Source organism: Musca vetustissima, unplaced genomic scaffold (genome assembly GCF_032173495.1).
Source record: "Musca vetustissima isolate MV318-11 ecotype Yass unplaced genomic scaffold, APGP_CSIRO_Mvet_v1 utg86925, whole genome shotgun sequence".
Lineage (NCBI taxonomy): Eukaryota > Metazoa > Arthropoda > Insecta > Diptera > Muscidae > Musca > Musca vetustissima.
Window position 1 is genome coordinate 37,527 of NW_026885404.1, and position 12,400 is coordinate 49,926.

General features: G+C 32.9%; 1 protein-coding gene across 1 annotated transcript; it reads right to left on the bottom strand.

The window, feature by feature from the left end:
* Positions 1-8,170: 8,170 nt before the first annotated feature.
* On the bottom strand, positions 8,171-9,607 carry LOC133332668 (large ribosomal subunit protein mL37). Its single transcript, XM_061541047.1, has 5 exons — positions 9,434-9,607; positions 9,041-9,349; positions 8,706-8,986; positions 8,481-8,647; positions 8,171-8,425 (listed from the first exon to the last, which is right to left on the bottom strand). Exons 1-5 carry the CDS (start codon positions 9,598-9,600, stop codon positions 8,171-8,173), a joined length of 1,179 nt encoding a protein of 392 aa, XP_061397031.1. The 5' UTR covers positions 9,601-9,607.
* Between the last annotated feature and the right edge of the window lie 2,793 nt (positions 9,608-12,400).

Sequence of the window (12,400 nt, forward strand, 5' to 3'; positions counted from 1 at the left end):
ACTACTTAAAGGTCTTGCGATTTTTGCAAAATCCTTAATAAAACATCTGTAGTACCCTGCTAAACCTAAAAAAGAACGAACCCCACGTAGCGTTGTGGGTTGTGGAAAATTTTTCATAGCATTTACTTCATCAGCACAGGTTGTTATGCCATTTGTTGTTACCATAAATCCGAGATATTCTGTTTCTTGTCTGAAAAATTTCGATTTTTCCGCTGAAACTTTCATATTTGCCTCTAAAAGACTTTTTAGAACTGATTCCACATCCCGAATATGATTTTCCTCGGACGTCGGGAAGATAATTACATCATCAGTATAGACGAAGCAACACTTCCCGATATGTTCTCGTAGAACATCATCAATGGCACGCTGAATAATACTAGGTGCGTTTTTTAAGCCAAATGGCAAACGACAAAACTTGTATTTTCCATTTCTCACGGAGAATGCTGTCTTTTCTCTGTCCCGCTCAGCTAGCTCTATTTGATGGAAACCGGATTTTAGGTCTAGGGGTGTAAAATACTTGGCCCCACCCAAATTAGACAAAATCTCTAATAATACCGTTGGCTAGTAAATTCTCAACTTCGTTTTTGACAAAATCACTTACACCCAATGGGTAGGGGTAAAGCCTTGAGTAAACCGGCTCTTCGTCAGTAGTTCTAATATTAGCAATTACATTAGTATTATAAGCAAGTGCTTCGTCAGGATCCGCAAATGCTTTAATATTTCTTTGAATCATATCATCAAATTTTCCTCTAATACCTAATGGAACTGCTAAAGAATTTAGTTCTAAAAATTAACATCTTTACATGAATCATAGTAAAGTGGTTCGACGTTATTTGCATAAAAAATTTTCGATTTTCCCAGGTCTATTGATGCGTTCAAAGTTTTTAAAATGTCGAGTCCGATTATCCCATCAAACGTCTCCAAACTAGGAAGAACAAAAAAATCAGTAAATATTCGATGTCCTCGGGACGAGACGAAAACAGAATGTCACAAAGTGGTTATTTTAATCCTGAAATAAAAATGCGCAGACCATCTTGTCTGTATTTTGTATTAAGGTTAATAGTCAGTTGCGTATTGTCCCGTATGTCAGTGTAGTTTTATTCACTAACATAGCCACTCTTTTTTCTACTTCACTATAAAATTCTGAAATTGACAATTCCCCCTGCCTTAATGTGGACAGTTCTTGTTCGATTAAATATATGGGTCTTTTATCAGCGTAAGTAAAATCAAGACGTGCTAAGACGTCATTAGCATTGCCAACAATTTTATTTTTTATTATCAGAACAGCCTGATAATACCTTGCCGTCCCCACGGTATTTTTATGAATCTTATGCGCAGCTTTTGCTGCGGCCCGCCATGATACGTACTTTTCCCTTGTTCCATTAAACTCTGGAAGAGATTTCACAGCATCGAGGTTATCCGTACCGATCGAGCTGGTGATTTTAATTTCTTCGTACGTCTCTACGGATGACGACGGAGTTTGCATAACACATATTTTCCTCGTCAGTTCACTAATTTGATCTTTTAAAGCCTTATTTTCCGAGTCTATAATGGCACGCTGCCCTTGGAGTGCTGCACTTACAGCAGCATCCACAATTTGTTTGATTTGTTCCGCGTTCATAATTCGGTCACTTTTTTAAGTTTTTTTTTCTTGAGGAATGATTACTCTACTTACATGGATTCTATTGATCGTTGGGCGCCAGTTATTTATTTTGATTTCTTAATTATCTTTATTTAATTACACTGTGCGACACGAAAATTTTTCAGGGGTTCTAATGTACCAATTCTGTTTAGTTGAAGTCCCTGGACCACGAAAATACCTTTGGTTTTTCTGGGTCACTTCGAAAATTAATTTTATAACGGTAAATATAGAGAAAAACACGGTTTCATGGATTCTCCATTTGAAACTTAAATAACTTATTTACTTTATAACGGATTTATACTCTTCTTTTTTTTCGAAGAGTACAATTTTTCCTTTCAAACAAGACATATATTTAGTAAATCGGTTGAGGATTGGCTGAGTTACAGCGGTTGAAATGTGAAAAAATACGCATAAAGTGACAAAATTTATTTTTCTTCGGACTGTACGATGAAATTATGATATCAAGCCAAATAAGTTTTATTATATTACGGGGAAGAAAATTAAAATTAGCTTTCGAAAATGATAAAAATCAAAAAAATCGGTTAAAAAATGAATGACTTATACACCTTTTTGTATTGATTCTATGCATATTCTCTAAAGGGAATATGGGTCTATCTCGTTTCCCTTTGCCTGTTGCAAACATAACGGTTTGTAACAGGAAACGATACAGACCCATATTTCCTTTAGAGAATATGCATAGAATCAATACAAAATTGTGTATAAGTCATTCATTTTTTAACCGATTTTTTTGATTTTTATCATTTTCGAAAGCTAATTTAATTTTCTTCCCCGTAATATAATAAAACTTATATGACTTGATATCATAATTTCATCGTACAGTCCGAAGAAAAATAAATTTTGTCATTTTATGCGTATTTTTCCACATTTCAACCGCTGTAACTCAGCCAATCCTCAACCGATTTACCAAATATATATCTTGTTTAAAAGGAAAAATTGTAGTATTCGAAAGAAAAAAGAATAATATAAATCCGTTATAAAGTAAATAAGTTATTCAATTTTCAAATGGAAAATCCACGAAACTACGTTTATCTCCATATTTACCGTTATAAAATTAATTTTCGAAGTGACCCAGAAAAACCAAAGGTATTTTCGTGATCCAGGGACTCCAACTAAACTGAATTGGTACAATAGAACCCCTGAAAAAAAATTTTTTGTTATTTTGTAGCACAGTGTTATTATTTATTAAGTTTTAAGTGTTTCACTAAAATTATTAGAATAATATTAATTGTTGTTGTTTCTTAAGTATTAGTTATTAAAATTATTATTAGAATAACGTTGATTGTTGAATGTTGTTGTTATTGTTGTTGTTGCTGCTCAAGTTCCTTTACTTGTTGGTGCTGCTTGTTTTAAGTTTGAGTTTCGATGGAAGACTGCCGAGTCTTAGTTTTGTCTTTCATTTCATGGTGGTGCTTTTTCAAAAAGTGCCGACGATGCACTTACAGCCATTTATTGTGGGAAAATGCTAAACAAGCATTTCTCAGCGACGAATGTTTATTTCGGTAACTTATATGTAACGCATATGAAAATACAGGGAATTGCGGGTAATTCCATGAAGAAAGATTGGCTTCCTCAAACATTCCCAACGCACATTTAATAAAGAACAATTTCAAATTGTATGCGTTCCCTATTTTCCAGTTGGGTGATTTTTAAAAACATAATTTGTCATATTCATATTGACATTAGTATTACGTTGGGATTTGCTGTTACCTTTTATAATTGTACCGTGATATCTTAAGATGCATCGTTATCAATAGGATTTCCAATGACATTTTATTTGCAAGTGTTGTTTTACAACAACCATATGGAAATTTGTTGTTGTAAATAATACTAGTGTCAATGTCATTTAATCGAAAAATGTAAACAAAACAAAGAAATGATCATAAAATTTTATTAATTTGAAATATGTAGTATTTTTCTTTCCTCTAATAGAGTCATTTGCAGTTATATGTATGTGTAACACATATAAAAATGCTGGAAATTGCGAGTAATTCCATTAAAAAAAGTTTTGCTTTCTCGATTTGATGCACTTTATTGACACCACTCAGATCATTTTAAAATTTTTACCATACGTGATTTCAACAACATATATAATCCCGAGATTTAACTACTTTTAGTGATTTAAGACTGTCTATCGACAGATGAAAAAATGGGCTAAGTCCCCCTTTCCACAGGCAAATTCTGAGTTTGTTCGCAAGAGGGGTGCGAGGAAGAGAAACAAATCTTTGCCTGTACCGCAAATTCTGCTTTACTCTATTCGTTAAAAACAATTTTGTTGACACTTCCTTTTGGGCTACGCGAGCAGAATTTTCTTTAAATTTGTTTTATGTAGCTGGCCTCGGCCGGGGATTTAAGACTTTCACATATGGACAGGTGGGAACATTGGACTACACGAGCAGTATTTAATAAGCTATATGACCAAATCCCCGGCCCCAGCCGATTTTTTCCCAACCCCATTTCTTAAGAAGTATACAGCCTTATTGTGGATATTCGTTGGGAGATATCACGCATGTAAAAAAATTTTCGCTTTCACATTCTCGACTTATTCTGAATGCATAGGGAGATGCAAAAAATGCGAGATGGGGATTTGAGTTTTCGAAAATGGTGGTTGAAAAAAAGATTTGTGTTGCCATATTGTAATTTAAGTTGTAATGTGTGTGTGGCCATATTGTAATTTAAGTTGCAATGTGTGTTGCCCCATTGTAATTTAATTGTGTAATATATTTCAATATTTTATTTATTGATTTTTTTTATTAAAAATGTTTACTTTTTATTGTTATTTAAACTTTATAACAATACAAATGTGAAATATCAATAATCCGCTGTATAAATGCTCTGTAATTAAAAGAAAATAAATTAAAGTTAAAAATTATGGCAAACCTACAATATGGCACAGCTGTTCATTGTTTTGATGCAATTTGGTGCAACAACTACAATAGATTACAAATAAAAGAACATTTTTTATGATGATAAAAACACAACGAATAATGGAAAGATCATCTGCGATTGAGTTAATTCACAGTTTATTATTTCACTACATAATTGTGTGCCTTTTTATTTAATTTCTACATTTATCTCCCCAAATTCTTAAAGTTGCCAGTTATGATTTGCTCCTACTCCTTTTTTCATCCTTCAAATCATGCACACGATAAATTTGAAAAATTTTTTTTTTAGCTTTAATTTTGTTCTTTCATAATTTTTTATTTTTTCTTGAGAGACGGAGAGACAGATCCTCTCTCAAAATGTCTGTATTTCGCCTCCAAAATGCATGAAACTCGACTTAAATATTCCTTATTACCTTCATACACTCCTTGGCAATATTTTGTTCAGCAGGCATCGTTATCAATAGGATTTCCAATGGCACTTTATGTGTTGTTTTCCATTTAAAAATTTGCTTACTATCATTTATAATATTCTAAATCGTCATAGAATAAGTATTGTGTAAATATTTTTTATATAAATATTTATTGCTTATGTTTTTGCAACCAACCCCCTTAGATTTATTAGCGAAAAATTTCGCACAAAATTTCATCTCATTCTCCTACTTCCTGTAATCCAGAATACCTAATTTTCCCCCAAAGCAGGGGGGTTACTCTGTATTGCGTTGCGAAAGCAAGTGCGATGCGAAAGCTAAATGCGTTAACAGTACAATTTGGTACTCTGTAACGCTCACGCAAACGCATTCGCAAACTAAATCAAAAATCACTGTCGCCACAAAGTAAACAGTAACGAAGAATGACAAAAGGAAACGTCAAAAAATTTTAAATGAAAACATTTTTTTGTGTGGTACGAGTGTTTTTTTAAACAAAAATGATGAACGAATTAAAAACAAAAACAGAAATTTATGAGATCGATCAAATATACTCTCCCTAAGTGACCACGGGTATTAAAATAAATGAATTATGTGACAAACATTTTCAAATATTTAATTTTTATAGATTTATACAAAATGTTCGTCTCAATAAAGATTCGTTTATGTATTTATTAAACGCTCGTCTTTCCAAATAGATCCACAACAATTCCAATCCCAATAAAAGAGGCCGCTGCTTTGAAATTGCTTGGACAAGGTGGTTATCAACACCAACCTGTAAATATGCACACATAGTTTCACATTTATATATATAAAAAATATAATACATTACTTTTTAAACATCTTTTGTGTAACTGTCCCTTTGCCAAATCACTGTGTTGCCCCATAAAATACTTAAGTAGGAACTGACGTTGCTGAGTCTGCAACTGTGACTTTTTTGCCTTTTACTTAAAATAATTTACAATTTATATAAAAATAAAAAAATTAATTGAGCTTACTTATATGTTTCGCTTCCTTTGCGTTTGCTATTTTGTTAACGCAAGATATTTGCGCTTAACGAACGAGTTTGACATGCGTTTTCGTATTATAGAGTGCGGTGATGCCACATTTGCGTAAACTAGATGCGAAAGGAGATACGAAAACGAATTAGAGAGTACCAATTTCGCGATGCGTTAAAATTTTTCTCACGCATCGCAATACAGAGTAACCCCCCAGATTTTTTCGCTTTCGAACTTCATTCAGAATAAGGCGAAAGCGAGAATGCGAAAAAATTCACAGGAAATGTTGTTCAGAATAAGTCGGAGGGAAATAGCGAGTAAATTCACGTGGAATTGACATCCAGTAAAATCTAGTAAAATCTTTGTGTAATCAGATACAGTATACGTACCTGGGGGCTACTCTGTATTGCGATGCGTGAGAAAAATTGTAACGCATCGCGTAATTGGTACTCTCTAATTCGTTTTCGTATCTCCTTTCGCATCTACTTTACGCAAATGTAGCATAACCGCACTCTGTAATACGAAAACGCATGTCAAACTCGTTCGTTAAGCGCAAATATCTTGCGTTAACAAAATAGCAAACGCAAAGGAAGCGAAACATATAAGTAAGCTCCATTAAAGGTCCAAGCAATTTCAAAGCAGCGGCCTCTTTTATTGGAGTTGGAATTGTTGTGGATCTATTTGAAACGACGAGCGTTTAAAAAATACATAAACGAATATTTATTGAGACATTTTATATAAATCTATAAAAATTAAATATTTGAAAACATTTGTCACATAATTCGTACTTATATTTTCATACCCGTGGTCACTTAGGGAGAGTATATTTGATAGATCTCATAAAATTCTTTTTTTTTTAATTCGTTCATCATTTTTGTTTAAAAAAACACTCGTACCACACAAAAATATGTTTTCATTTAAAAATTTTTGACGTTTCCTTTTGTCATTCTTCGTTGTTTACATTGTGGCGACAGTGTTGCCCTATTTTCAATTTAGTTTGCGAATGCGTTTGCGCGAACGTTACAGAGTACCAAATTGTACTCTTAACGCATTTAGCTTTCGCATCGCACTTGCTTTCGCAACGCAATACAGAGTAACCCCCCTGGGCTGAACCAGAACAATCCGAACTGAGTCCCTTAAGGCAATCAAATAAAAATCCTTAAAGCAAACAATTAAAAACCATATTGCCTTATTTTTAAAAATTTGGAACCGCATATTTCCGGATGTATGAAGTTCTCCTCAAAAAGGACTATCAGCAGTAAACATTTCAAATGTTTCGGAGTGGTAGTCTTAATAATATTTAATAAGAAGTGGGTGGTGTTTTTGGACATTTGGAGCCCCATAATCCGGAAGTACTGATTTCACACTATAATTACATTGTAATCAAATCAGCTGGGTTTTGCTGTTACCTTTTATAATTCTAACATGAATTGCACTATGGAATAATGATGATTATTTTTGATGTCCTATTTAGAGCAAACAATAAACCACTGACAGACACCATAGCGTGTAATTTTATTTATTTGACACCAAGGCGTTCTAATAAGTTCATCCCGTTTTCATGACAGAGTGGTCTACGATCTGAAAGACCCTACTTATACTCGGTCAACGTCTGTTACCTCAGCCCATTGAGTAAAAGCAATAGGGCTGCTACAACAATAAGGCCATCCAGGGATATCAGCTGCCTCTGTCAAAATCGATTATTGTGACTTCCATTTTTTTGTTCGAACGTTCCCACGCCTCACTTTCCCACCCCTGCCGACCGAGTGGGCGACCTCCCCTTTCGAAGGGATCACGTACACACCATAATCCGCATCATGGTGGAATATGAGAAGGAATAGAAAAGAATCTACTTCAACAGCCAGTTTATTATAAAGTTGCACTACTCATTTAAAAATGATATTATATTAGATTTTATAAGTTCAGCGTTCTTGCAAAATTTATACTAGATCGAAAAGGAACATTTATTCTAATAGATGAAATTATGAAATCAGAGGATATTTAATATTTTTTGTACCATCATAGTGTTCAACACAATACGTCTACTTTTTAATGAAGGTAACCTAATTAAACGTAAACAAAGTCCAAACGTTTAACATTGGACTTGAAAAAAGAGCTGACTTTATATTCTTAAATATGGTACGATTTCATATACAACAAATATAGAGTTTCTAATATTTTTGTTAAAGTTGCATTCAATATCTATATATTATTGTAGAAAGCAGCAAGGTTTCGGATCACATTGTTGTCGCAACCATCTAAGCGAGGCTGACCATTTATGTAGCTGCAATGTTTATATAAATCAATGTTTTCCTCCTGGAACCAATAATTTTTCGAATCTGTTTTCCCATCGATAATCAATGTATTTAACTGGAATACTCCAAAATGAAAAGTCCGTCCATCCGTTTGGACACTTTGAATAACAATAGGTTTTGGTATTTTTTCTATGTTGGTGTCCTGAAAATAAATTGTTTTATACGAAAGTATAGACTAAATTTATATAAATAGTTACTCCATATAATTGTTTCGCTCTTGTTGCTGCAACAGCAAAGGCAGAAAGTAAAGTGCGGCTTTGAAACTGTGATCCAGTAGTAGTTGTTCCATGAACATTTCTTAAGTTTTCCTTGTCAAAGAATGTTATAACAGTATGTGGGTTGGAATACTTTCCATTGCTTAGTGCTGTGAATAAATTATTCTACACATTGTACACAAAATAATATGGTAACACGTTACTTACGACATTTGGTTTCTAGAGTATAACAGTTTCCATGCGGTAAGGAGATGGTACTTTTAGTAGGGTATAACTCCGGCAGCTCAGATTCAAATCTCCCCTTAAGTGGTTCAATAGGTTTTTGAGTTGTAATAATCTTATTAGCTGTAATGTTCATTTGGAGCAAACACTCATTTATTGGCAATGTCACTTTATAAACCGCATCATCAATAATTCGCCGGTTTGTTGATACATCGGCACTCGACAATTTTTCGCATTCATTTAGAAGTTTATTTAATAAAACTCGGCTGTGATAAATATAGTATCAAAAACTATTTTCAGGAAAAATCTAATGTACTTACTTACGCCGTAGCTGTGATTGGCCATACGTTCTTGGATATTTATAACCCGGGCGATTCGGGTTTTGTTTCCTGGACAATAAAGTTTGTTCTGCGTCATAAATATCCGAGTTCAAAACAGCTTGTTCCACATTTCGCTCAACGCTGCTTGGAATCTTTATATTATCTATTAACTCCTGTAGTGGTTTTGGCAGTCCATGAATTTTCACTGTATTTGTTAAAACTTGTGCTTGCAGTAAACCCTCTAATAAAACATTGTGATTTGCATACATGTAACATCGTTGCTCATGTCTCTCTACCGAGGCTAAGTTACTATTTGTAAATATTTCATTTGTTTTTAAGCTAGAAAAAATGATTTTTAATTAACATTACACCAAGAACGAATAATTTACTTACCTTTCTCGAACGGTAATAACATCGCTAGGACTTTTTACCAATATACCAACTTTTTCCAAATCACTTACGGCACCAGTATCATTTGGAATTCGCTTCCCTTGTGTCTGCCAATGTTTTTTAAAAGTCCATCCCAAATGTTGGGCAAATAAACGGTTTGTAAATCGCATTATTTAATATTACCACAGGAGACTTTAAAAGTTGAGGTTAATCGTTGAGAAATGAACCTAATAGGGATAAGTAAATCGACTTTCGACTAATCGATTAATCAAATTTTTGTATTGAAAAGTCAAAAAGTCGAAGTCGATTTTTAATCGACTTTCGAATTTCTTTAGTCTGCTTTCCAACAGGCAATTTCTGAGTTTGTTAGCGAGAGGGATGCGATGAAGAAAAACAAAACTTTGCCTGTTCAGAATTTGCGGTACACGCAAATTCTGCTTTTACTTTGTTCGTTGAAAACAATTTTGTTGACATTTCCTTTTTAATATGTTCGTTTTACTGACACATAGCCGGGATTTGTTTACCAACCTGTTGTTTTAATTTGTGCAAGTGAAATTTAATTTTTATTTTTTGCAATTTATATAACAAAATATATAAAAGAATAAATAAAATATTAAAAAATTCTTTTAAAATGTAAACACTTTTGATGTTTTTTTTCTTTTGTATTTTGATTCGCAAATTTGGCAAAGAAAAATTTGCTAGTGGAAAAGCAAGCGAAAATTTCAAAAGAGAAAACAAAAAATTTGCCAAATAATTGTGAATGCTTTTTTATTTTTGTGGAAACTGACACTACAAACAAAATACACAAAACGAATTGCTAGAAAATTGCTGGTACTTGCAATTTTTTTCCCATTTCTGTAGGACTTACCCATCTCTCCTACAAACAAAGCCTTGCCGGAAGTAAACTCGCCTAATCTCAATTGGGACTTATACGTGCATGCTTGTCATTTTTTTTATTTCAATCAACGACGCTTCTATGAGCAACACAATGAAATTAATAGTGAATTTTTGTTCAAATGGTCATGATCCAAAAAGGAATTTCATACCATCGAGTCCACTTTATGTCAGATAAGAAATTTTGCAAATAAACATAAGAAGAGATTAATGGGTGTTCCCTAAAAATGACGCGAAAAGATATGTTGGTCTCCTATTAGAGCTAATTTATTGTGGCTAATTTATGGCCCCCTCGCGGATCGTGTTGAAATTTTTACCACATGTAGACCTTGGGGTGTATGGGCCTCCAAAGTTCCGTTGGGATCCCTGTATTTTCTCATGATTTTTAAGGCAATGTGGGTATCAATTTAAAACGTTTAAATCCAAATTATAATATTGTTCTAATTATTGTTATATTATATTATTGTTATAATTATAATATTGTTATCAAATAAATACATGCTTTCTGAGATATGGGTCTCCTAAATTCCGCAATTTTTCTAGATTTTTTAGATATATTGAATTAAAAAAACTACCATAGTTAGCTTTGGCAAAGACATCGATATAATTTAAAAAAAAATAAAAGTTTTCCTAAAATACACAAAATTAATATCAAATGGCGTAAAAAATAAATACTTATACTTGTTTAGATGAAATCGCCACAAAACAGCTTTTGGCAGAAAATGTATTTGCAGGGTTGTACATTTTCAGAAATTCACCTGAATTACCTGATATTTGGGCCATGGCTTCTGTTTTCTAACTTTAGCCTTTGTACTTTTAACCTTTAAACCTTTTTTCACTCTTGACTTCCTTTTTAATATAAAGATATTTTTTGTTCTGTTTAGTATTGTGGTTCATTTCACTTTGGCTTTTATTCTTATTGGGTTGGGTATTTTTTACAGAACATAGGGTTTTTTGTCTTTAAGTTATGTTTAGATTATTCACAATAGGTTTTAATTAGGTTTAGGATAATTTATTTTAGGTTTAACATTTCAATTTATTTAGGTAAATCTATTCAGTTTTAGGTATATAATTTTAGGCTTAAGTTTTAGAGTATTGGGTTTTTTGTTTCACTTAAATTTTAATTAGCACAATTCTAGACATAAGTTTTAATGCACTGTTAGTTGCGCGCAATTAAAAAAACCGAAACGAAACTAAAAGGTCAGTTTCGAATTTGCATTGTCACAGCAAACCAGTTTGAGCTGTAACAATGCCTATTTACTGGAATCCAGCATTGGAATTTACCGGTGGCTATATAAACATATGTGTGTTGGTGTGCGAAAATTGCATTTTTTAGAGTCTAAACGCAACCATAGAGTCTAGAGTCAGCGACAGTCGTTTGCCGTGTGTTTCTTATTGGCAACGGGAAATCGCGACGGCTGACGTTCGCGTCTAGCGGCATGACGCTAGAATAGATTTTATTCATTTTTGCTCAGCGTCATACTCAAAATTTCTCTCTTGCTCTCAATTGAGTTGCCATATTTTAGGTAAAAATCAACAGTGCTACCAAATCTCAATGAGAATTTATATCAAAACATATGGCAGTGCTGTTAAAAAACAAAAATTTTCAAAGATTGTGGATGTTTTTTAACGAATTAATAATAAAATGAAAGAAAAATAGTTTTTTCAATAATTTTATCCAAGTTCCTTGACATTATTGTTTATTAAATAATAAATTGATTTTGGTGTGCACAACGTAAAATTTTCAGAAAATGAAAACAAATAATTGACATTTTGTGCCGCTAACGCTAACTCTTTCGTTTGGTTTTCACGCCGGCGAAAAAGTATGACGCTGACTCGTGACTCTCTGGTTGCGTTTAGACTCTAAGAGTCTAAACGCAATTATTTGTTTGAATTTTCTGACAGAAAATTTTACGTTGTGCAAACCAAAATCAATTTATTATTTAATAAACAATAATGTCAAGGAATTTGGATAAAATTATTGAAAAAAATATTTTTCTTCCATTTTATTAATAATTCATTAAAAAACATTGAAATTTGGTAGCACTGTTGATTTTTACCTAAAATATGGCAACT